General features: G+C 40.9%; 1 protein-coding gene across 30 annotated transcripts in view; it reads left to right on the top strand.

Moving 5' to 3' along the window:
* LOC118225630 (LIM zinc-binding domain-containing Nebulette-like) overlaps positions 1 to 27679 on the top strand; it is an 85448-nt gene that overhangs the window by 10844 nt on the left and 46925 nt on the right. For 15 of the 30 annotated variants that reach the window (XM_035414346.1, XM_035414350.1, XM_035414345.1 and 12 more), the window contains exons 1-3: positions 17178 to 17986; positions 25034 to 25115; positions 25208 to 25279. In XM_035414346.1, the coding sequence (XP_035270237.1) occupies positions 17958 to 17986; positions 25034 to 25115; positions 25208 to 25279 (183 nt within the window). In that variant the 5' untranslated portion in view covers positions 17178 to 17957. Of the gene's footprint in view, positions 1 to 11308; positions 11394 to 17027; positions 17136 to 17165; positions 17987 to 25033; positions 25116 to 25207; positions 25280 to 27679 lie in introns of those variants that run through there. The other 15 variants (XM_035414352.1, XM_035414337.1, XM_035414347.1 and 12 more) reach the window with 5 other exon arrangements.

Below are 27679 nucleotides of genomic sequence, written 5' to 3'. Positions count from 1 at the left end.
GTATGTATGTATACAAATACACACAAATCCTTAAAATAAAAAATACAGTAAAACAGAGAGTGAGATTGAAACTAACCAAATTAAAATTAGATGTTCATGCCTGAAAACAAGTACAGTTCTCACTATTGCTCTTATGTGAATTATTCTTTTGAAATCAGCTAAAGGTATTAGCAGGTCTAATTTCATCTGCTCCTGTAAAAAACACATTCCAAACAATAATGAAAAGTTGCTTTACCTAGTTCAGAAAATGGGTGTTAAAACATATAACTATAACAACCAGAGTAACCGGGCAGCTGGGCAGGGAAGTAGGCCTGTACCTACAGGTCGCGGGTTTGATTCTCAAGTAGAAGTCCGCTGTTATACCATTGAGCAAGGTACTAAACCTGAATCCCTTCAGTATATGTCCAGCTGTTTAAATTAAGTTAAATAAGTTGCTATGGATGTGAATGCCTGTAATGTAATGTAATGTATGCATTTGGCAAGAGTAGCAAGCTGTGCTTTTTTAACAGCATCTTGAATCATGCCTGCCATTCATCTGCAATGTTTTATGCCCAAACATATCATAACACACGTATATCACGTATCGCTGGTGCAAAGCCTCGCCCAGTGGTGGTAGTGAGGAGTCTGTGGTGATGTATTGCCCTCACCCTGGGACTCGCAGAACCTGGCTGCCACAGCCCAGGAGTGACTCAGCTCTACTCAGGCACTGCAGCCCCCTGCTTCTGCCCCCGTCTCTCACAAAAAACAAATCTGTTGGTACCGAACTGCTGTGTCTGGGTACTAATTAAGATGCCCATTCTATCAAACCTGCTCCAACAGTCCTTCTACCAACCTGCCATCACACAAACAGCAAACAAGAGGAGGGAGATTTTGGCCAGGCTTTTAATGGAGCTTTTTGCCCTTTGTTTTTCCGGATGCCATTGAATGTTTTGGTTGAGTGGTGCCCTTTCTCTTTTGTTTGTAATTGGGTTTGATGAATGCAGGCTCAACTGTAATTTGGGCAATGCTACATTTTAAACTGGAACCAATATGAGGGAAAGTATTCACTAAATGTCAGCAGTATTCCTCTAACAGTTTGGTCATCTTTGAACATGTACCCAGCATTTGAGCTCAAATTAGAAGATAAATGAGACTGAACTTTGCAGTGATTCAGACTCTGCTGCTATATTCTCAGGTGTTTAGACTGACACAGGAAATAATGGTATAGGTAATGCCTGGCTTAGGGTATTGTAAGGTTGTGGGTTTGAGTCCTTGGTGATACACTGTAATTTACTTGTATTTCTTCAATACAGTAAATGCTGTAACTGTATGAATGTAACACATTCAACATCAAAGGAATGGAAATTGAACTGGATAAGGGTATCTGCAAAGGAATCAATTATTTAATGATCTAATATTAACAGAAACAGTATTATTCTGATTTATTTATCAGAGCAGTGATGCAAAACACAAGTGCAGTTTGTGGTCCACAGAGTACAATTTAAGACCCACTGTGTCCGACTGGGAAACAGCTGGACATGTGTATCCGGGTATTGTTGTCATGACTGTTACAGCATCATGGTAGACTGTAGTCCTGCTGTGCTGCCCTCATTTGACTAGCTCATACTTGCACAGTTCTGTAAGTCATCTGGCCCCAGGCAATTCATTTATGACCCAGGGGAACCTCTTTAGCACAGGATTTAACAGTCATACTGAATGATGTTAAGCTCTCCACTTGGCTGCATAGATTGCCTCTGTCAGTCAGGCGGCAGGTCTTCATGTTATCCCAAATTGACAATGCCCAGATTTGGTGAAGCAACATCTTGACTCTCTCAACAGGTTCCTCTTTAAGGCATAAACTTGTACCAGCAGTGCTGAGTGTGCACCCAAGTGGATTAGTTGTGTATAGATTAAATCTCAAGAATAAATTGAAATTGAAAATGAAATTGTCACTTCATATATGTGTTTTGGTTTATGTTACTATGTTTGAATATGAAGAAACAAACATGAACAAAAAATGAGAGTACAAGGTTTTGGAAAAAAGGATAGATTGATTATTTAGTTTGTTGTCAAACTGGGAAAGACATACTATGAGTGGAGAGGTCTGAAAATAATTCAGTGCCACTCCGCTTTACTCCAACACTCTGCAATGAATGTGCTTTCCAAAAGACTTCCTTTCAGTGATGAACTCCTGCTGATGCATTCTCCTGGTTGAGACAGAAGTGCATGCAGGCCATCCATTGCCATGGTTACATTTTTTTTGACAAGTGTTGTTATACACGCCCATAATTTTGTATTCAACTCAAGCTAAAACCATTGATAGTTGTATTAATAATTTCAACCACTGGTATTTTGGAGTTAGGATTGCGTAATTATTAATATAATAATAATAATTAATTGCACTTGCAGTTCATTGCAGTTCATATCAAACAGGGCATGGCATTTTCTGTCCTTTATTATCTTGGATATCTTTTGCACTTATTAGCACCAAATGTTACTATGAAGCTGTACTGTGACTTTGACAATTGACTGCCTGTTAATGGTATGGTCATATTCTCATGTTTATCTGTCATTCAGTTCTGTGGAGCTAAGCTGCAGTTCACGCCAGGTCTTTCAGTTAGTTATTGGATATGAACTTGTGCAAGGCCATCAGTGAATGAATTTGTGGGCCCTGGATGGACACCCCACACAGCAAGTGCATACAGGAGCTGAGGTTTCTAAACCCAACCAATACACCAGCACTGAGAAATGGCATTTTAATGTTGTTGGGCATCCACTCCTGACCGTGTAGATAAGCTGAACAATGCATCATTCCACTGGGGGAATTTAATGCGGTTTTGTTTGTGCAACCTCCCCCGGGTCTCCATGGGAATTGTGTCATGCCTCTATTCTTGACTTCATCTGACTTGTCTCAGGCTTCCTTGGGCATCGGAGTGATCTGAAGAAAAGTAAAACAGGCGATCACTCCTGCCTCTAAATTCTGTTTTGCTTTGCTGAGCTTTTCTCTGTCAAAACTATAGTTTGCCTTGTGGTGCTTTTAGGTTTAGGGTTTAGGGTTAGAAGAGGCAGGGTTAATGTTTCAATCTGAGATCTAGTCGGTGAGTGTTTATTCTGGGTGGTTTCAGTCATTGAGGGAAAGGTATCCGTGGGCTCATCATCCTAGGAAATACAGATTAGCTTTCTCTTTGAAGTAATATCTCATTAATATTAAGTGACATCTCATTAAGTAACAGTGAGGCGTTCTCTATTCAGATGTCACTTTTCTACTGATTTCTCTATCTCCATTTCAGATGCCAACTTTGCCTTTTTCAACCCCTGTATTTGTATTGCTTGTCTATAATTACCTCCATACTACCACATCAACATCCTCTCCATAGTGCCTCTAAATTATCTATATTCCCTCTTCCACCCTCACTACCACTTTTCTGTCCACTTTACGGTAAGATGCCTGTTCTCTTAGTATTGCATCACTAATGCCCACATTAGTCTCACTGTACTGTCACCCATCCTTTCAGACAGATTTGTGCTCTGGTGCAGTTTGCTCTCTGCAAAAGTAATATAAAAATCCGTAGCCCGCTGGGTGACACGTAACGGTGCAAATCCCAACATTGACACTGCAGCTCTCCAGACATTCGGCTTGTGGGCAAGTGCAGTCACCTGCACTGCCTTATTCTAAATTACAGGGGAGGCCCTTGGGATCACGTGCCAGTCTGTGTGAGTCATTTCTCTGCGTTCAGTCTTCCAGATGCTTTGGCAGAGGTTCAGATTGTGTGGGTCCTCCAGAGCATCAGAAACACACACAGTGGCAGACTTCATTCCGCTCCAAGGCTGTGTGTTGTACTTGGACGAGGTCCAGGTCTCCCTTCATCTCCCGGGTGCGTTTTGTAGCAAACCTGCTTGCAGTGTCATCACTAGACGCAAACAAATCTCTTAATATGCGGTTAATGTATGGTTTTTAATAAAGATGTTGTAGCGAAGAACAGTGTGTTTTTTAGGAAGTGGACTATAACCCTCTTCTGCCCAGCATGTACACAGAGCAAGTGTAAATTTGCTCATAATCATCTGCCCTATGTGACTGCTGGTGCCTCTTTTTTATTCCCCAAGGTTCCTTATCCTGGTCACAAAATTTTGCCTCAGGATATGTGTGAGTCAAAAAGCCTCAAACACATCGACCATTGGGCCAAGTCCTACCAAAAGCCTACCGAAAGAGTTTCTGTAGGCTCAGTTACATAGGAAAACACTAACCTGAGTCCGTAACTTGACAGCCATAATTGCCAAGAAGGCCAAGCACTGACAACAGAAGTAAAGTACACCAAGGATTTGGATTTAGGAGCACTTATCAAGGGCAAAGATTCACTGCAGTGCAGAGTCATCATATGGTCTGCCAAAAAGGTGAAGAAGTGCGAATGGCCCTGCGTTTTTGGCCCTGACTTTTTCTATAATTATATCACTCAAGCGTTACATTTTTCATGGGCTCATTGCGGTGCACTATTACTTCCATTAGTGAGTAGTGAGGGACATGATATTCAGATGCACACTGCACTGTGCTGCGCATTGTTTTTTTTTCTTGTTGTAAATAATTCAGCACTGTCAACACTGCCAGTGCTGTTTTAAAAGTGGTTGTGCAATGTGCAGAACATTTGGATCGCTTCAGATAACTTTTTTATTTGCCTCCTGCATTTCATGTTATTTTACACCTGATACTTACACCTGATATAAACAAATAAGTACTATGGCACTTTAACCACTTCTGTTACTTATTTAACGGCAATAGAAGTGGTAATCAGTGCTGGGGAATGCACACAATACCTGAATCTGTAGCCATTGACGGAAAACAACCAGTAAACATGAGTGAATATTATTTTCTGTTCTCACAGTCTGTCTCTTTTCCTGTTAATAGATAGCGGGCTAACAGAAAATATGACTAGTTTGCCAAAAACGTTTTTGTATTGTGCAAGATTCATCCAGCCTAGAGTGGATTGGAATCATTCGCACATGTTTTGTACAACTGAACAGGTGAGATAAACAGTTGTTGTCAAGTTTACAAATTGTTTCCAGGCGCCTGGAAGTGGCATTGACATGCAAATGTATGTGTTCTGGTCCAGCCAGGCATAATTTTCCTCTTACACAGAATGTCTCTTCCTATTTCACCCATATTTATTGCAACATCATGATGTGCACTGCAAAAAACTCACCTCCATTTAGTTACATTATGCTGGCACGTACTTCTGCTAGTTGCTTTACAACATTGCATTCATCACTTGAAAAGGCAACTCAGAGCAGATCAGTAATATGTATGTGTGACCTACTACTTCCTCTTAGCTTACGATTTGTAGTTAGTCTTGTTACTTGTTATTCTGTACACATGCTCTTATTTTTTGTTACTTTATGATATACACTATTGTATAGTACATCAATGGCTGTGTACACTATTCTGAATATCTCAAAAACTAAAGTGGTTAAGCATATAAAGATAACCAGCTTTCTGGAGTATTGATGATTCAAGCAGGCAGTGGTTCATGTCTACAGAAATGGGTATGCGCAAGGGCAGCTAATCCCCAGTATGTGCTCATGGGAATACTGTCTCTCCCACGGTCTGTTCACTGGCCTATCCTGCAGAGACAGTTGAAGCTAATGAGTCTTAGCCAGCAGTGAGTAACAAATTAACTTCACAGTCCTTGTGTCCCTATAGTGTTCACTCTCTCTGCCAAGTTGTGAAAAGAAATCTTCCGAAAAATTTCCATCGCACTCCCTGTGGAGCATCTCCATCATGGTTTTAGGGAACCCAGTCTGGCCATAACTTAACACTTACAATGGAAGCCAGAGTCAATTCACGCATTACTTCCACATGATTGTGTGTTCATTGGTTGTACATTGTTCTGAAAAATATGAAGACACTGTAAACCGTATTATTAAAAATGGAGGAGAAACTGCTTAATGCGTGGGTTGAATTCCATTTACTGGCATGAAAATAATTTAATTCTCAGAAACACAGACCATATTTAGTTCTAGTTATCAGTCAATAGAAGTGCATTCATGACAATCATACATGGGCATTAATCGATCTGTGTATTTCCTGAATGATAACTTACTGCTTAAAGAGAGCCCAACAGAATGGACTGAATAACCCGGTAGCGCGCAGCAGGGCCGGAGATGTGAGAATTGCTCCTCTCTGAGCCTGTCCCTCACGGTTCTGCCCAACTCGAGTGGATTATTGTGCTGTACACATGAGGTTAACTGAAGGAAGTGCTGCTTAATGAGCACTCTACTGTTTTCACTCGGGATCTTTCTTTCTCTGTCTCCTGGCCTGCTAGTGAAAAATGACCACCGTGGCTGGAGAAAGCACTTGTTTTCACTCTGAGAGAGGGCTGGAGCTTTAACTCTTTAGTTCCTTTTTTTCTTTTCATTCCATTGAAAGCGAATGGTCTCAGTTTGATCCCCTATTTTGGCAAACCACTGGTTTTTGCTTCATAGTCTGCCGCATGTCTGCCCTGCACACTGTTCTATAGCAGCAGGCATTTGGTTTAGTCCAGTTTGATATTTCCCTGGTTCGTTCAGCAGACCTTTCAAAAAATTGTTTGCAGTTTGCATTTGTTTTTAGTACATTTTGTAAAGCTAACAAAATTCAAAACAAAGCAAACAGGAGCACAGAAGGAGGAAGTTTGGGCCTAGCTCAGCCTGCCTGAGCTTCTAGAAGGAGCCTTTTGTTTCAGTCGAGGGATAAGTGCCTTATTGTGCTTCCTGTTTTGGGCAAGGAAGAGGTACCTTGGCTGCTTTGCGAGTACGTGGCATCCCACAGAGCGGCCCATTGTTTTTGGGAATGAAGTTGTGGGGCCTGAACAAAGTGTCCAGAGTTGCTAGTGGAGACACAGTGCTGTTGGTATGTAACTCCAGACCCAGGGGAGAGAGTCAGATGAACAAAGCTCTTACAGAGGCTCCCCCCACCGGCTTTGGGTATCCTGGCCCGGGGTCGGTAACCAAAACCCTCCATGAAGCTTCAACAGCTACTATGTTAAATGTTCCTGTTGCCTAGATTACTTTTTGTTTTGTTACAAACTATAATTCTTGTGTGATCACTTTAGGATGGAATGTCCAGTATCTGCCAACTGCACACATAATTAATACTTTACAAACTCATTTTGAAAAATTTCTCCCCACATTGGATAACAAATGGCATCGTTTTGACGACTTTCTATCTACATTTCTATTTACAAAGCTGATGTGTTTCAATATCTGTCAAAACATCTATGGCACATTTTATAAAATATTTTTTTTCACAATATTCTCAAAAACTTACAATTTATATTTGAATAAATATCTCTTTGTCACAAAGGTCGTCTGTTAATAGGATGGTGTCAGTGCTTATACTGTACCCGAGAAGTACTTTCCTCTAGGAAAATATGCAGCGTGCCTGCCCTACAGGTATACTATACAAGCTTTCCACTCCACTCAACCTAGTACTCCATTGAAAAGCAAGCCTGGATGCTCATTCCTAATGCTAGGCTTACAGGCAGGGACTACTGTGAGTCAGAGACAACAGTGAGTCAGTGCTGTGACCCCCTCTTCAACAGGAAGAGCTCAATGAATTAATGATGTTACAAGCTCTTGTGATTATACACTTAGGGCAGTTCTATTTTTTGCATCATTTTCCCTCTAAGTCCCCATAAATCTCCATAGTATTTGTGAATGCTTGAGTGCAAATGAGGGATCTGTAGCGGACTGGTGTGGTTTATTTTTATGTTCCAGTAGAGACGATGGCGCTTGCTGGAGGTTTTCAGTTTTTCTATTTTTCCACAGTGGCACAAGGTGAGGACCATACATTCCCTCTTGTGTGAACTGACTTTGTATTTGATCAACATTTACAATATTTTTTACATAAGATTTACAAATTGATATTTTTTGTTGTCTTTATATCCTAGGCCTGCCTTCATCTCTCATGTGGGTGTCTTGATTTTCGTTACTGTTATCACAAACTAAGGTTGAATTAGCAGCACCATTGGCATGCACTGTTAAATGAACAAATGACAGAGTATCATTGCAAGTGCCTTTGCATGGGCAGCCATAAGTTGTTTACCACTCGGGAGACAGTCCAGAAGAAATGTGACGCAGGGCATGCTGCTTCACCCTTGGATCCCATCATGTCTGCCTCTTTTTCCATGTAAGGAACGAACAAAATCCAAAACGGCCATTTAGAGGGAGTAATGGCTGGATGCTCCCCACAAAGGCGTGGGCTACGTTTGTCACCAGCCCTTAATATTGAATGACAATGAGTGAATGGAGGCTGCTGAACACGCTGACGTCACCATTTGAGCCATCCGTCAGGGCTGGACGTTTCCTGCTCCCCGGACGCTGTGCGCTCTGACAGGGCCGTGGCGCTCAATGACACCGGGGGCTTCTCGTCCAGAATGACTGTGAAGCACCCTGCTGCTGCTGTCCTGGCAGGATGAATCCTCTGCTCGGAAAGCGTGAAGTCAGCACGGTCCAGCCCGGCCGTCTCATTTATCGCCCTGAGTGGACGGGGACAGAGGGGCCATTGTCACTATCGCCCCTGGAAATTTCCGTGCTGGGTCCACACGCTCACTGGGAGTTCTGAGCCTGTATCTCATGTGTGCAGATTGGTTTTTCTAGACTTTATTGTATTAATCTATTGCACCAGTTAGCCAGTTAAGGACAACTTCCTGGGAAGTTCCTGATCGTAATGTAAACGGGTAGGGAGCTAACCTATGGTATTGTTCATTAAAGTTACTAACTTGCTGCCATTCCAGGATCTGTTTTCTTATGCATGTGTATGGTAATTTTATCCTCTTGCAGAAGTGATGATTTATCATAGCTTCATGAAGTTGTGGGTCTGCTCCTCCTTGTAGGCAAAATTTCTGGGCCATATATTTTTGAAGGTGATTTATTTATGTTGACTCTCAGACAACTGAAATGTTTGGGATCACATGCTGTATGCTTTGCACTGTTGCCAAGGCAGGGGTCGGTGCATTCATATGAAAATGTATTTAATGTATTTCACCTTGTGTATATTATTTATTATTCCACAACCTTGAATTTGATCAAAAGGAAGCACACAAGGATGCGAGAAGAAACCTCAAGGAATGTTGGCAAGAACCCCAAAAAATGTTGATTGTAAGTGCATACAAAATCATTGAGCCAAAAATGCAAGCAAAAAATTTTATACTTAAGTGTATTAAATATATCATTTAAGCATACAAAAATTTCAAGGGTACTTATAGTTTTTGTACTTAATTTAAAGTATGCTTAAAATGTACTTTTAAAAGGTATACTTCCGAAAATAGATGTCATTAAGTTGTGCTTTAGTACTTCAAATAAGTATACTAAATGGAATATACAGTAGCATAGATTGTGATATTTCTACACAATAAATTCACATCTGTACTAGCATGAAATAACCTTGAATGCTATTTAAAGTATATGTTGAACACAGTAGTGATAAATTGATATTGTACTAAAAATTTGTTTCCAATACCTGCAAATCACCCTTTCAGTAAGTATACTTTAAGCTCGTAAAACAAGTCACAATTTAGTATGCTTAAGTACAACTAAGTACGCTAAACTTGTACAGTAGTACATATGTATATTTAGTGAACTTAAAATATGGCCAATTAAAAATAACATTTTTACAATTAGTACATGATTAGTACATATGTACTAAAAGTATACTTAGTACATTTTTTAAAAGTATACTTAAAGTATAATATTTTTTGCTTGGGAAAGAGGAGGGACTAGAAACAGAAGCAATTTCTGTGAAGCATTGTGTTCAAGGTTATAGCAGCCCACTTGAGAATCAGATCTGCAGCCTAATGCTGTCACACCCCACATGCATCACCATCTTAAAATTAGGATATGAATCCAAGTCAATTCAGAGAGCAGAATTACAGAGACACAGAATGGGTCGACAGATATATTTCTGCATACTGCTATCGTATGTTACAATGTGGACGTCTGTGGTCTTACTGCTGTGACTATGAAATTCAGTTTCTGAACTGAACAAGTTTTTTAGTTTTATGCTGCCCAGTGACATTTTCTGCTTAGAAACAATGGGCTCTGTATTATCAACAAGCCCTGACAAGCTCCCACCATTGTTGCCATTGCTTTCCTCCCCTTTAGGCAAATGACTTGATTGTGTACAGTATGTAACTTAATTCTTCCATAGTTACTTTGTCACATAATGTCATGGTGTGTTAATTTAAGGCAAGCTGTACAATATGCCCTTCAGTGGAGGGATTGTACTTCCCTTAGAGTTGCTCTGAGCAGTTGAAAGGGACGTGCTGATCGATTCACAGACTGTGTGTTGTCACTGCAGTGCTTCAGTAGGCCTTAGTTGAAAAGCGGTGCAAGTCAGAATGTTGAATTCCTACTCATCTATTCATGACGGGGAGAGAGAAGTGTCTGCAATCGTTGTCTACATCAGTACCAGGCAAGACTTGCTATTACACTCCCGTCTCACATCACCAGGAGAGAACTGATGTGAGGTCACTGACAAGGACACCAGGTGCTGGTGTGACCAGATGCCTGTATTTCATGTGCTGTTCCCCTTTGATGTCCCCAGACCCTTTGTGCACAAGCAAATGTTTCTGGCAGCTCCTCCTGTTATCAGCAGCTCCTGTCCTCTCATTTATAGCTTTGCATCATTTGGTACAAGGCTCCAGCCTTCATGGGATTCTATAGCTGACCCCCCAGCCCATTAGCCAGCCATTGTGAACCCAATTCTCCCCACTTTTTTGGTTTTATTTTGTATGTGCCTGATGTGCCACACGTACAGCAGTGTGGGCGGAGCTTCTCGCGTCCCAGGCAACCGGGACATTGTTATGGCCTCAGAGTTCCACTCATTGAAAATCTCCTTTGTTGACATGGATCAGATAATGCGAATGCGTCATATCTGAACTTTCAGGGACTTTTTTTGAGTTAATGATTGTTTTCTAATCTTGGCTTTGGACCAGAACACTGATGCATTTGTTCAGATATGCCTGCCAGCACAGATAACCTTATGTATGATTTCCCACTCTAGTGATGCTATTTGTTGACCTTCCTCTCACTGTACCAGCGCTTAATCGTATGCTGATACCTAGGTGAAGTCACTATATGATTTTCAGTTCTTCACTGTGTGTTTTCAGCTATTTAATATATGTTTTCAGCTATTTTTCTTATTATTAACATGTGCGGTTCACTTTTTTTATTTTCCACTCTGCAGATTTTTCTGGCAGTGTTGTTGGGATGATGTGATAAATGGTGGAACAATGTTGTGAGAAATTTGTAATTCAACGTAACTGGCTTTACGTTGCTGACACGTGCGTCCCTCTTCCAGGCACTACCCAAAGCAGTCCTTCACCATTGTGGCCGACACACCCGAGAACCTACGCCTGAAGCAGCAGAGTGAGCTGCAGAGTCAGGTAACCAATAGGCACCTGCCTGCCAAGCAAGGAGATTTGCATGCTGGCCAATGGGCTGTATGCACATACTGGCAGGGGAAGCGGGGTGCTGAGCAGCAATGGGAATCAGAGCTGGCCCCAGGGTTTTGGTGGCCCTAAACAAAAATGTTGTTTATTAGTTTGGGACAGGGATGGCTGTGGCCCTAAACGACTGCATAAAGGAGAGAGAGGGGGAGAGAGTGAGCATTGTGGGTCATACTTGCATGTTGTACGTCTGGTTTTCATGTTCCTGTGGGTTGTATGCGTTGCTTTGGCAATGTGACTGTAGTTGTCCTGCCAATAAACCAAATTGAAATTTAAATTAGAGAGAGAGTGAGAGAGAGAGAGGGAGAAGCAGGGAGAAAGGGAGATAGATTCCCACTTCTCAGATCCCCTTCGGCATGCAATTTAATTTTCATTTACAAAAGTGTTACTGGGTAAAATGCAAGGTACGTAGTTACCCTGGTAATGATATCAAATAAGCACATCAAATTGTAATAGTACTTTGAAAGTGACTGGAACCAGCTTTTTATGGGTTGAGTGTATGGGTTAAGTTTCAAAGTACCAGAGTGCTTAACCTTCAGAATTATGAGAAGATTTTTGAATTTGATATTTAGACTGTGCCCACTCACTGTGAATTCTACTGTCCCCTACCATTATTGAACATATCTCCATTGACATGTACAAGTACATGCGCAAATGCACCCAATTGGCACTGTGAAACTGATTCAAATGTACTGCACTCCAATTCTGCGGAATTTCATTTGCTCACAGACAAGTGATTGCAGTTTCAAACCATTCTGAGATAATCACTTGAAATAAACATTAGGATTTAGCATAATTGGGGAAGGCCACATTTAAACAGGGTCATTGCCTATGAAATAAATAAAAAAAATAAGTTGTTTGGCTGATTTCAGATTTTCATATTTGAAAGGCCTGCCTCACTACACAGTGAAGACACATCTGCATTTTCAGCGTCTTAGAAGTGAGAATGGTACAAACTCATGACTTTTACATGACTACAAGCCCTCACCCAAATCATGTGTAGGTAGTGTATTGATTTATTTCCTTCTGCAGTTTTTGCAGAGTCTTACTGCATAAGACTGTCATTGTTCCCACAAAGTTAATTCCTCTTAGATTAACCTTGGAGATCCTGCCTTCATGCTGTTCTGGGCTCCCCCATTGTCTCATTAATACAAAGAGATTATTGGATTTCAAAGCTTTTTCATCAGTAGCATGGGTCTGTCCCCTGACCCCTCTCCTCCATATGTGCCTATGTATCCACCTCGATCACACTGCAGAACCCTGGGGTCATTAGCATTAGTTATCGACCAGAGACATATGGTGCATACTGTAAGCTGCATGTTGTTATAATTCATTACTACTGACAGAATGCCTAATTCAGTTATTCCCTCAGAGTTTTTAAAGCAGAGCATGTTTTTGGTTGCAGGATACCAGGAAATGTAATTGCCATTAGCTTGTTTGTATTTGGACTTGGAGCCACAACTGCATCTCTTCAAGCTTTTGCGGTGTAAAAAGCACATGCAGGGCCGGCCAGAAAGCGCACTGTTCGCTGACTCCCTTTCCCAGTCTTCTCTGAAACATTCTGAAATCCATTGGCCTGTGCAATAATTAGGTTATTTAAGGTCCAAGTGACTAATCTGTAAAGCTGACAGGTAAGAGTAATCCATTACAAGACGGTGGACCTGGAGGGCGGTGTTATTCGGTGATGTAAGACGTTACGGTCCCGCTCACAGTCACGCTCACGGCCATTGCTGAGCCTTAGTGCGCTTGCGTGTCATCGGCAAATGCTTTAAAAGGCTTATGGGAACCCTCTGTATGAATCGTTGAATAGCCCCTCTCTTCATGGACAAATTCCCCTCTGAATTCCCTACCCCTCATTATCTTTTATCATGTTCTGGCATTTAATAATGCTACTGGTAAATGTACTCACATTGGCATCAAAGAGACATCCCAGATGTATCAATGCAAAATGCATTACATCTGGTAATAGACCCCAGAATGCTTTGATTGCAGAGGCATTTTTAACAACTGGGAATTCTCGAAAGCCATGAGAGATAATTTTTGTAACAAAAACTGAAAAAATAATGCAAGAATCAAATATCAAATATTCTCTTGCAAGTTCTGAGTGGGCAGCAGTGCCTCATGAGTTTCAATGAACTATGGAAATATAGATATCAACACAATAATGATATGTGACTGCACTATCTCTGTGTTCAAATGATCAGAATCACGAGAGGCTACTAATAAATGATAACGGAAGCAATGACAAACATGTCATGGATATATTTTTCAGAACACACTCTCAAGAAGAATTAGTTCATATCTAACATAGTTTTTGTGTTACTGCTTGTGTGTTAAACATATTTTGTGTCAAAGTAACTACTTTTTGTGTTTTGTGTTGTTTTTAACACATCAGGCCACCTGCACCTCATTACAGAAGTGAACCCCTGGCTAAGCTTTTAGAGTATCCCTGTATTATGGTATGGAAAACTGCCATTATACCATTATAATATAAAACAACAATGGTACATGAAGGAATTTAAAAAATAGATTCATGAAGGAGTTACTGAATTAATGATGATATGAGTAGCTATGTCACAGATCTGGAGCCTACTGGGTCAAGAAGTGATCCTGCCCTTCGCATAGTTATCAAGGCTTTATAGGCTAAAATGCATTCACTATAAAGACTCTGTTTGCTGTCTTGCACATACATGGTTTTGATATAGCTTTATATTGTTTTTCTTCTTTTGTAATGGGATGCGTGAGTGTAGTGCTGTTTTGTACCCAATGTTTGACTTTCCTCCCAACCCTGGTGTTTTATGTCCTACTTTGGAGGACATAAATGAGTTGAGTTCACTGAAGTTCAATTTGATTGTCCTACCATGTTCCACTTGTCCCACAAACTCAAATTGAATCTTCAAAACCAATGGCACGGTCTAGTAACATGTATTAATTAAACCAGCGGGCAAGAGCATTGTAACTGTATTAGCACACAAGAGAATATGGACGACTGGCACTTGCAGAACAGTTTTTTGGCTGATTTGGTTCTGCAGTAATTCCTCCCCCCTCTGATTGGTTGTTGTGTCTCCTGATGAATGGCAGAGGGTCTATTTCTTATGGCTCCCCTGTTTTGCACAGACTCAAGCTGCCAGAGGTTCTCCATGCTTGTTAGTTTTTATCTATTAGCGGTTCTCCCTCGCTTCCCCTCAGAGTGTCCTTCTGGATCCTGCTTGTGCTGCAGGCCAATTGCATAGTGTGCTTACAGGCTGGTTATTATTTAGCCCCTGTCTAGAGTTACTCTCACAAAATCGCCATCTGTGACTAGCAACGCATCAGAAAGGCTCCTGTTTGCTTCCGTTTTAGTTCAGACAGGTTCTGAAATGTATTTATTTATTTATTTATTTTCTTTCTACATTAAAAATAGATTCAGACAGGTTGATTCTAGTGAACACCATTTCTCGGATTTGGTGACACGTTCAAAATTTTCCATTTCCTTACTCCAAAGAGAATGGAGGGCCGTGGAAAGGAGACAGGATAATCGTCACGTGTCGCCATAGGCAGCCAGGCTATCCTGGAGTAATGGAGGAAATGCAGTTGCGCTCCTCGTGCAAGTAGTTGCCTGCAGAGAGTGCTAATGCCGGAGCGAAAATTACATGCTGTGCTGCCATTGTCCCATGTTTCATCTGAGTGCTTTATGACTGGAGGTGCAATCTTCCTTCTTTGTACCCAGACGTAGATTAGATTTACTGGTAAGACAAATTGCTTTCGAGTGGTGATTTACAATAGGGTGCTTTAGACTCATCCATAGAAATGGGGAACATATACTGGTGTACATGGGTATTGTGAAGAAAGTATTAAACAAATTGACAAGCTAGGGAGCTTTATTAAAGGAGTCAATGTCACAAGAGGCAACAATTTTTCTCTTTGCTAAAGTATTTTTTTTTGTATATGATCAATTTTAAGTTTTGAATCTTTTCATTTAAACAAATTTAGCAACTTTAAATGGAGAAATAAGCAGTCTTGTTGTCTCCACATTTTCACAGTAACGTTGTTCTTGTTGTCCTGTTTTAACATTACAGAAAATTTTGTGGATTGTACTGTATGAATGAGCATGGATTTCTTGGATTTGTGGCAATGATAAAAAGTTACACTGTCTCAATAAAATTGCTGAATATCACTGAACTCGTTGTTTGAGTTGGCCATACCTAATGAAATGTATATAACTTGTATGGACTATTTCAGTGATATCTACTCAATCTTCTTTTTCATGGTATTAACTTCAATTAATCAGATAGAACTCAAATTATCAGTTACATTTACTCCATTTTTGTATGTAGACTGTATTTAACATGATTTCACAACTTTAAAATTGGTGTATTTTTAGTGTAAAAATGTTACAGCAATAGAATTGAGTAAATCAGGGTTCCGATTTTTAGAGTGTAGATTTGACAGCATGTTTTAACAAAGTCAAAAGATGCCCTTATTTCACAGAAAAAGCGACAATGCTCTGCCACCATGCTGTTTTCACTTAGACAAGTACCATTCTCTTTAAGATAAAATTCTTTATTAGAATGGCTTGAATACACAGCAAATCATGTCGTTTGAATATCTATAGTATGCGTCATCCCATATTTGGTTATCGAAACTTTGTGTTACCTCTTTAAAATAATACTACTAACTTCTAGTTAAACTCATAATTTTCTTTGTTGATTATAGTTCTTGATATTTTAATTTGCACATTTCCTATTAGACTTTAGTAACCAAACTGCTCAATGAGGGGAAAACTCATAAGTGAACACGAAGTGAAGCACTGTAAACATAGTGTGTATATATCCACCCATGCCATTACAAAGGTAATTTTCCACAGTAAAGGGATGAGTCAAAAGTCAACAGCTTCAGCAATTACAGTGTCCCAAACGAAGTTATGGCTGACGGACAAAAAGAGTCCCTCATTTTGACAAGTGCCAGCTCTGAGCGAGACATAGTCATTTTCTGAAAAATATATTAATTAAAGCTCTCATTGCAGCAGTCTCTTCTCTCAGTTTGGGAGAGTGTAGACAGTCATGGTCTCTCCTCCAAAATATGTCAAGGCACTGCTTCTTTCCACTCTATAGTCCACTAGTTAAGCTTGCAAAGACACTGAGTCAGAGGACGACGCTTAATATGTAACTTTGGCGCTGATTGGCTTGAGGGGTCACAGGTGTGTGATGACACGTGTATATCACCAACGGAGATCCCTTCCTCCTTGAAGTGCACCATCTTGTGGGACTGGCTGCTATAAATTTTTATATGTCTATCAAAAACTCTGCATACATGTCACACTGCTAATAACCAACAGAAATGTTCTTTGTGGAGCTGTGCTTTCAAAATGTAAAAATTTAATCATCATATCTGGCTTAATGACCAATGATAAATCCCACACATTAGTCACATATTGACATTATGCTGAATGCAAATCTATGAATCAGTTGAGTCCATAATTAATTTTCCTGTCCTGCTAGATAAAATGGTACAATAAACAATTATAGAGTACTGCTTTTTTAAAAGATTCATTTGTTTTTCTTGTTCTTGTATGTCTTTTCTGTTTTTCAGGTCAAATACAAAAAAGACTTTGAGGAGAGCAAGGGCAGAGGCTTCAGCATTGTGTCGGACACACCAGAGCTGCAGAGACTGAGGAAGACCCAAGAGCAGATCAGCAATGTATGCTGGGGTCCCCCCCCCCCCCCCCATCGCCCCAGTTATTCACTCCTGCGTGCCTTGGCCTCTTCATGGCCCTTCATCCCCTCTCTGTCTGCCCCTCCCACAGGCCACCGAGGCCAGCTCATCCTCATTAGTATGTTACGTAACGTTGGTGGGGGTTTAGATAAAAATGTGCGCCTGTGCCTTCAAGAGTGGGATGAAGGTGCTGGGAAGTGGACTGTGGCAAATTAAATGAGTTTGTGTGTGTCTGTGTGTGTGTGTGTGTGTGTGTGTATGTTTCAGGCGGTGCATTTGGTCAGCGGAGACGCACAAAATGCAAAAAGTACACACACAGCATCTCTTCCTATTTAGAATGGTCTCTTCACATATGTATGTTTTTTCACTCCAAGTGTCAGTTCCTCTGCTAAAAGCAGTCTATGTTGAACATTTCATGTCATTTGAAGTCCATTTATCTATTTATTTAACACAAGGAACAAATACATTTAAAATATATTTAACAGAATAAAAACCCCTTGAGATGCACCTTTTTGAAGGGGTTCCTGTAACTGTTCTGCAATAAGCCAGAACAACTGTCCGGTGGGGCCCTTAATTTTTTTGGGCCGGTACATGACTGCTATGATAAGTCCTCCTCACCACACCGAGTATCACGGAGCAACCGTCCCGCCCACGCCAAGGTGAGAAATATCAGCTGAACCAGAGTCATATCATGGATCTGCGCGAAACTGTGCAGTAATGTGTGAATCGCTGTTCTCGAGTCTCCTAGTGCGCCCAGATGACAGGACATGCCTGATCCGTGACTTGCTCCAGATGTGATGTCGAGGAATGCTACAGGCACCTCACAGCTGGCTCAGGTAAGCAGAGCCCAATCCCGCTGTCGGCATCACCTGACCGTGAAATCACATTATTCAGCCGCGTAATTCCTGAAAAGGGAGAATATTACATCCTCAAATGTTAATTAATTCAGAGGGAGGTGATGTGGGGGGAAGGGGGTTGGCATTTTTATAACAGTAGTCCATTATTTTATTAACTAAACCTCCACTTGACAAAGCTGACAAGGAGGTAGTTAACTCTGGGAAAACAGGATGAGAGAGAGCCGGGGGGAGCTTCTGTCTCCTCCTTGCACTGTCAGTGGAAGCTTGGATTCGGCTGAAGGGGGGCCTCATCAGGGATGCCATCCCTTGTGTCGTCACCGTCAGTGCAGCTGCGATCCTGGATGCGATGCTCAGTGTGAAAATTGATTCTCAATACCTCTCGATTGCGACAAACTTAAAACTGAAGAACGTAATAGAAAATGAATCAGCATATACAATAGGTCCTCCGAAAGAGTACCTCAGAGATAGGAAACACAGAGTTACGGTATGGTAAATGGACTGCATTTATATAGCGCTTTTATCCAAAGCGCTTTACAATTGATGCCTCTCATTCGCCAGAGCAGTTAGGGGTTAGGTGTCTTGCTCAAGGACACTTCGACATGCCCAGGACAGGGTCTGAACCGACAACCCTCCGACTGCCAGACAATCGGTCTTACCTCCTGAGCTATGTCGCCTCGGTATGGATTTACCAGTCAACTGAACTGACATGAGAAGGGCCAGAACCATTTTAACCAGTTACTAAAGACACTAAAGATGGCAGGTCATTGAAAAAAATATGTATCAATGAAACATCCTGATGAATGAATGAATGAATGAATGAACTTTATTTATGTAGAACCTTTCATGCACAGAATGCAGCTCGAAGTACAATTCAGCTGACATACCGATCCTGATGAGATACTGATTATTTGGTCTAATTTAAACAGTGGATTATAGCTTTAAAAAAGAGTAGCTTATTAGCAAGATACAGCTATGGTAATGTAAGTAACAATTCCAAGCAGTAAAGAATTCAAATTCTTAAAACTTGTGTATTTTGATGATAGGTTCCAGGCTACCAACAGTGTTCTGAGTGAGCGCCATTCGCAGTGTGGATTCTTGTATATTTGTCAGTACATAAGTGGAAGCACAGATATTTTCCACACACCAAAAGAGTTGTGTGGAAATGCTCGGTTAGATTGATCAGCACACGGTGTTGCTGAAACAGACAGACCATCTTTGTGTGGGGCTACTTTTGTCATTATTTCAGAAATTCCCCCTTTGACACTTTGATTCTTTAGTCTGTGTTTTTTTACATGCTCTAATTGAAATGGACCAGTAGACAAAGTTGGCAGATGGCTGCCCTATTTAGCCAGTATCTGATGCTATACTAAAGGCTAATACAAATCCTTTGGCTCAGGCCACCTTATGTGTCCTGGGGGGCATCACTCCCAAAGTAGCCCTAAATCTCAGTGATAAATACTGAATCTTGACAAACATCTTTGGACCTGTCTAAAATGTTATTGTTTAGAAATCCTGTAAATATGTCAATGCTTCCAGGTTTTTCCGCTTCATTGTAGCATTCCTTCATCTGTGGAAGATGATGATTTGAAGACATAGTATATATTCAAAAGCAAGCTAATGTATGTAAATGCACTATTTTGCTGTTTCAGAGTGAATATGCTGATGTTTATTGGTATTGAATTCACTCTGAAATCAGGCTTTTAACTAGTTTTTGCTGTACCAATGCAGGTTATTTTCTGAACAGTGAAACAACACTAATTTATGCACAATTCAAACCTGTGATTATTACGGCTACAGCTCAACACCCTGACCACCTCGCCCTAGTGCTTTCCACTAGCCAGGGCAGGGAGCATTAAAAGTCTTTAGATTCCCATTACACTCCGTCTAATGCACTGCACTGTCTTAAACTTTATTGGACTATTGCACTGCAGTATTTCCCTAATGTCCCATTCTCACTAATCAGATAAAGCAAAGGCTGGCCTCTGGGCCCCATAATTGGTCTTCCACATCCCCACATCATCAGTGGCTTTCAGGGGCACATTCTGCATACGTGAGTTCCTGTGTCTGTTTTGCTGTCTGTTGACAGAGGAGATCAAGAGATCTGAGGACAGATTCTGGTTTTGATTATGTCTTTGGGGTCAGTTTTGGCCCAGACATGGAGAGGTTGAACTCAACATGATTTGTAGATGTTTGCATAGAAGAAAAGATTATGGGTGGAGTTGATTTTCCTTTTACTGTTGCAAGTCTGCTGATCCGTCAGTTTATTTTTAAAGAAAGGAACCATAATGAGTTCTAATATGCAGCTCTAAGACGCAGCGATGACTCATGGCTCTCCATAGTGAGGCCATTACATCTGGTTCTAACTAACTGTATGAATTTCAGCTTACGTTTCCCTCTAACTCTATGCTCAATGCGTATAACTGATCTGATGTGCCACAGCCCACCTCTGAATGATTGCACCGCCCCATCTTCTGTTGTGAACTTACCGGCTCAACTGTGCAGGATCATTACAACACAAAGTGATTTCTCAAAGAACACGGGCAGCTGAAGCTGTTAGCAGCGCTGTCGTGGCACCTCAACAAATGAGAAAATGCACATCGTCATTCTTTTACACTTAATAGGTGACTTACACATGCACTAACTATGACATCAGTCTGACATTCGGTCTGTAATACACTGACCTTGCATTACATGCCTGCACAGCTGGATTTTCCACTGCGCTGTAAAATTATGGCTGCAGCAGGCAGTTACTGTGGTCATACCTGTCTGCTCAGGACAATACTCTTCACAACAGTGACAACCTACTGAGGGTGGACAGGCCATGCACTTCCTGTTGGCTCTGGACACCGGGCTTGCTTTATTTCCTCTGCACTGTTGGCCATTGTGGCTCAATGCCAGAGCAGAGCTGTGTCCTCTGCTCTTTGAGATAGCCATTGTTTTTTTCTTCTTCGTCAGCTGCCCAGATATGGCCACAAAGTCAGTGGGACATAATGCCGTTATGTGACTTCATATAAATATAGAACATGCATTACCCTTATATCTGAAATGGTTTCAAATCTGTGCTTAATAATTCTTATAAATAATAATAATAATAATGTATTTTCGTGAAATAAAGTTAATTTTTGAACAAAATTAAAGCTGATTATAGACCTTCATTGCATGTTTTCCCTCATCTGCTTTACGATGATGAGTTATTCTGAGAGTCGGAAGCACCCTCGGTCATTGTTCCTTTAATGAAAAGAGATTTTAAATGGCAAGAGCCTTTGATCTGCTTGCCTGCGACTAATTGCACTTGAACTTCCATTTGTGTTCTGTTCCTCGCAGAGAAAGCTGCTGTACACAATTTTGGGCTAGTCTGCTGGGCAAAGAGTGCCTGCCTATTTACATATTCTTTGTGGGACAAACAAATTAGCAACGGCATCCTTAGACCTACGCCTGGATCAAAAGAGGTGCCGTGGACTTTTAATACAGAGAACAGGGCCCATATTCATAAAACGTCTAGAGTAGTATTATGTTATCTTGAACATATTCAAACCTTATCCATTATGAGCTAAAAGGCTAAACTGATCCTTTATCGGTGTTCATAAAGCTAGGATGCTTTATGAATATGGGCCTGGGTTTGAGCTGTGAATCTGTGACTGGCAACATGTGGGATTCTCATCTGGGACTGCGTAGGAACACAGTTCAGCACAAAGGCAGATATTAGCTGGAATGGAGTGTAAAATGTGAGCAATTTAAAATGCACCTGGGGTTACATTTTGATAAAGTAAACCCAGAGAAAGTTATACTGTTGCTAGTACTATATATCTTCAATAGCTGTCAAACTAAGATTTTTCCCTGGAATTAACTTTGAAATGTAGGCTTTTCAGCACACATTTAACACAAAGTCATCTACCAGTCAAATGATAAATAATTCAATTAAACTTTATCATATACTGCTAAGAGTAACTTGCTAATTGGTTCTGAACACTAGTCTATCTTTCAGACACACCTTTCATTTCTTCTTCTGTGCCTGAATTATACTGCAAGGCTTTTCCCCAGTGCCCTTGGTATTCTCTTCTCTGCTGATTCTCCGCTCTAGTAACAGGAGAAGGGGCCATCTGCCATTGAGAGTCTGTAAAATGATTCAGATGCACAATAACTTCAGTGTTTTGCAGATCCCCGTAGGTGTGATGTGGTTATCACACGATAGCCAGCGAGGGGAAGAGTGTTGACATTAAGCCAGTTGTGGACTGTGACATGCTATGCCCAGACCATTTCACCTTACCATCAAGAATACATTCAGTGCTGCTGTCTGTATCCAGAATAGAACACAGTAATGCTGGTTTCCAGATAAGTGCACTGCTGCTGGAGAATAGCGTGGCTGTCTTGTATACCAGTGGCAATGACACACCGTCTACCTCTGCAAAATAACAGGCGCATTAAGCGGGGGTTGAGAGGTTTATGCTTGCATTTGCATTTTGGAACATATTGCCAAAGGCCTTGGCTAAAACTTCTCTGCCAGCCATTAACAAAGTCATGTGAGTGGGAAAAGGGGCATCAACTGTGCTGGGGCCACCCAGCTTAGAGCTGTTCAGATAAGCAAAGCAGCATTCTTGCTACGCTGATACCACAGGGAACAATTTGGCCTGTAGGAATGAAGCTCGCCCACTTGACACAAGTTGGAAAACAGGCTAAGGCTAACATAACACATGATGATTGGGGAAAATGCATAAACAGTGTTTAGGCTCTCTCTTTCTGTCAGTTATGTAGCCAGACCTAAAGTTACCTCTTGCATGAGAAGCAGGTGCGGTATGTGTCCATCGCTGGCATTTGCCTGTATCTGGTCAGTGCCTCCACCTGGACTACACAGTAGCAGTAGCCTGGCCAAAGCTCCCCGCAGCTAGACCTCATTCACCTGATTGGCTGAAGCTTTTCAATCCATTCGATCAGTGTTTTAAAGCCACTTGTGTTGTCTTGTGAGAGGACCAATGATCAGGATGTCTAGTGTAAGTGACTGTGAAGGAAGGGCCCATGCTATAGGGCACAGTTGTGTTAAGGTTTCTTCCACCATAATATTAATTTCCAAAGTGAATGACCTACAGCAGCAATATACAATTTATTCTGCTTTCGTAATGTGCTAAAGTGATAAGGGAGTAAGTCCTGTTGCATTCTGGGCAAGGTACCAAACTCTACATCTTTTCCCATTATCAACCCACTGAAGCATAAAATCTCTTTTCTGCATTTAATAAAAGTCAGTCTTAAAAAGTGTTTTAGTCTTAGAATGACAATTCATTTTTTCCCCTCTCAAGTTAGAAAGTATTAGCTTAAGCTACTGTTTATTTGTCAAGTGACATGTTCTTACCCCATTAGCAAATAGTTTCACCACATGGGCAATATATTTGTCTCATTTAACAAAAAAGTAATAAGAATAATATTTTGAGACTAAAATACTTGCTGAGTTTAACTTTTTTTGTTTTGGTTTTTGATGTGTAAAAGTACAGAATGAGAATAGCCTATTTTAAAAATAGATATGTCTGTGGTGTCTACACTGTTAAAACGTGACTTTTCCCTTCTGTTCTCTAACGTGATTTTTCTGTTCTGCTGCTACCTTATTTTTACATTGCCAGGGCAGAAATCCATCGGAAGGCATTCAACACGTGATTCTGATGTGAATACACAATACGATAATAGTGGCTCATTAGTGGTTCTATCATAAAAATCACATTTAATGACTTTAAAGGATCGTTATATGTGATCTTTGGTTCCTTATCTCTCCCCAGGGGAAGATGGAGTAAGAGAGGTTTCTGTGGCATTCAGGTTTAATGTCACTGCTTAAATGACTGACCATTAACTGGGCTATTAACTAATAAAAGAGAGTCAATAACTGGCTTTATTTATGGTGGAAAAAAATAACCTTGTCCCAGGTCCCTTTTCTGCCTGAGAGAAATATGTGGTCATCTTATTTAGAATTTCAGGCCCATTTACTGTGCCTGCAGTCCTTGGAACATGCTCTGACAGCAACATACTAGTGAAATGTATATTCGACACTCACATGTAGTGATGCCAATAGCCTGGAGACCCTGATAAAGGCATGTAAATCAATGAGGTTTGCCTTTGATACAGAGTGTAGAGGGAAACTGTTACTTATTTGTTAGAAGGTTTGTTTATATGTAGAATTGTGTGGAGGTCATCATGTATTCCTTCATAGTATGTGTGCTGTCCACTATGAATCATCTATACAATTGTCAAGAGGGGTGGGGAGAGTAATACTGCAGTGAATTTCTGACTTAATGTCTTAAATTGTGAGAGTTTGACTGTGAAATTACAGATCCACAAGTTTAGCTTGCACAAAGGATTTTGACTGCTTGTGGCCACTCGCTTCATTGGCTGACTCCCACAAATTTTAATCTGTCTGTTTCTGTCAAGAGCTGTTTCATGGGGAAATATAAGCTTATGAAATTTTGAATTACAATGTGACAAATTCAAAATTCTGAGATACCTTGTTGCAGAATTTATGGGAGGAACTTCAATCAGTCTTTGTCTTGAAGTAGGACAAAGTATCATGTTGGGCTTGTCTTTCCATGTTATTGTTGCAAGTCCTTATCATTTGACCTTGTCTTTCAGTTGTCCTCTGCCAAAGTTACAAATAAATCTTTTTTTTTTGTTACTGCTAACTAGCATGTCTGTCCAAACAACACTGAACGATTTCGTTCAGAATACAAGAAGTTACCTGAAAGTATGAAGTGTAAAAGGAGACTAAAAAGGGGGAAGCTTTGTGGAATTCTTTTCTACGTACGACATCAGCTGTGAATCGCCTCAAACTGCCTTCTGCTTCAACCGCATGGCATTGCTGAGATAAAACCCAAGTAGGGTCTAAATCCGGTAACCAGACCTGATAACAGTGCCCTGACAGAGCGACGACGAGCCAGCCAGAGGCATCCAGAACTTGGGACTTAGCGCTTGGGTGCAGCCACCGAAGAGGAGCGCGCCTCCGTCCTCGTCCTCTGCCTCCGAATCCAACTTTCCCCTTTTCTGTTTTTTCAGTTTTGCGGTCGCTGGAATGGACGGCGATACGGGGGCAGCGGGGCTAGAGGCGGCCGAGGGGCCGGGTGAAGAAACAACTACGGTGAGGTCGCCCGCTTTTCTCCCGGTGACTTTCACGTGACCTTGGCCCGGAGAGTGATTGTGAAGCGCTATGGTTATTGTGTCTCCCCGCAGCCTCTCGGTAAGCCCATTGTCCAGGACCCGACAGTGGAATTCGCCAGGAGGTGCAGTCTGATAATAAGTGATGTGAGTATAAACCTGCTTCTGTGCTCTTCTCATGAGACAGCAGCTGATTTGAATTTCATCCTTTATTACCAGTGTCACGATATTTTCTGTTTTGGATTGTTGTTGGGGGAGAGGGGGCTGGGAGAGAAACCTGCCATAATCCCCATTTGCTGTGGCTCTTTGGAGAATAAGAAACTTTGGCTTGTGATTTGGGGGACTAAGTGTGGTGATAAGTGGGGGTCGGCCTATCTCAGGAAAGACAAAGGAGGTTAGATGAAATATATACTTTAGGCACGACCTTACAGTGCATCCTTCTAATCAACTGCTGTGAAGATAAGGCGCTTAACATGGCCTTGTTCGTTGTTCAGTGAATGAAAGCATTGGACAGTGAAAAACAAGACAACTGTCTCAGCTGGTAAAGCACTGCACCGCAAACATAGGCCAGGCTCTGGAGTCACAATTATATACCAAGCTCCCTAAGGTTGCCAGTTGCTGTCAGTGAGATAAACCCTCTCTCTGGGTAATTCTAGCTCTCTCTTGTAGCACTGTGAATTCTTAAGGGTATAGAATAATCATTAGCTGACAGTTGAACACATCTGAGTCATGCATGCTCTTCAGCTGATTGCTCTGTAAGGGTTCTGGGAATAACCTCCCGGTTTTTCCCAATTGACCCCAACTGATTGGATTTTTTCCATTTTTATCCCCTCTATGAAATGTCCAGGTTGAAGTGAGTACTGTGTGGCAACCTGCTTGTAAATGCCACTATTCAAAATGAAAGATTGTTGAAAAACTGCTGGAGTCTCTTCTTTAGTATTGAACATTGTCAGATCGAAACAGCACTGAAATTAAAACGATAAAAGTGTGAGTTTTGAAAGAAACTACAATCACCAAAATATAGAACTAATATAATTTAACATGAATGCATGGATTATTTCAGAAATTGTTGTCTGTCATCTTAATGCACTTCATAGCAGCCTTAAATTTTCTTTAGGCCAAATCTGATGCTGATATTTTCATGAAGAGATTGAAACTCAGTTGCTCATCATTGAATGACAGCATAAGCATTTGTTCAATTATTTCCTGCAATGAGACAAAATTTTGGCTCTTGGATTTTTTATGCCTAGATTTTCCTTAATAGCTCAATCCTGGTTGCTGAATTACACCAAATGGCCATTCTTGCCACATAGCACATTTCCACCACCTGAATGTGTACTTTGGTCATTTATAGGAAACAAATAGAGGTTGCCAAATTTTAAAAGGCTGCGTTAGACAGAGTGTGTAATTTTATTCCCATTTCTGTTAATAAACAAATTGGCTGTGGCACAATTTGCATAAATACCATCTATCTGTTGGTGAGTTTGAATAATCTAGACATGTCTAAAAGTCTTTGCTAATTATAGTGCTGGTGGTTCAATGGAAATGTAACTTTTAGTCATTGTGGAGATTCAGTAGGAGTGTTTCTGCCTTTTGAAAATAATGCTCCACTACTCATACAAAAAGCCTCTTATAATTTGATAGGAAAAATAGGTACCCTTATCACACAATTATTTGAATGCATTCAAAACAAAGCAGCAGAATAGATCAGCAAATTTGACTACTGAAATGTGTACGCGTAGCAGCTGCTCATTGTAAATGTTTTCAGTGCACACTTGCTTTATTGTTGTTCATTTTGTGCTGTGTTTATTTGCCATTTCATTGGACTTTTCACAGGTCATTTACTTACCAATGCCTGCCAGTCATGTTGTTTGTCAGACTTAAATGGACTCGCTCTCGCAGACAGTCTTTCTAAGCAGTTGTCCCTTGCGTATTAATAACTATAGAAGATATCTCAGCCTGGACGGAATGCAGTCCACCCCCACTTACCATTTTGGCCTGGATTTTCTCTTAGCTTACAAAGGTTATTTCATGCTGAAATTAGCACACATTTGGTTAAAGTAATGACAGAATAATGTCCTCTCAAGGCACGTTGGTCTCAAGGTGGTTTCATTAGATAGTACAACCAAGGGAAAGTATTTGGTTGGCCATTGTGTGTATTTATTGCTACGTAAGGCCCATTATTTTAATGTGCACTTGGCTCATCCGGGCAAGCACTTAAAGAAGTTTATTGACTTTTTGTGGAAAACTTCATTTCAAGCTTGAGTGAAAAATACATGCTAAATGCTAATTGTAAGGTAATCTGCAGATTATTTTCTGAGCACAGCCATAAGCACCTTTTAAGTTTGTTGTTCCGACGAAAGGCTAAAATGCGGTGCGTCTAAATCCCATCCACTGTGAAATTAGTGTTGTGCAAAGCATTCCTACAGTGTGTACGACAGTCCATTTAGAGCTGATGTGATGAGTCATTAAGATGATATAGTGGAGGTAGTCTGCTGAACATGCAGAGATGCTTATTTGAAGGGTAACTCAATTACATGGCTGCTT

Source organism: Anguilla anguilla, chromosome 4 (genome assembly GCF_013347855.1).
Source record: "Anguilla anguilla isolate fAngAng1 chromosome 4, fAngAng1.pri, whole genome shotgun sequence".
Classification (NCBI taxonomy): Eukaryota; Metazoa; Chordata; class Actinopteri; order Anguilliformes; family Anguillidae; genus Anguilla; species Anguilla anguilla.
Note: the sequence above shows the minus strand (reverse complement) of the source record. Positions and strands in the feature narration are given on the sequence as shown.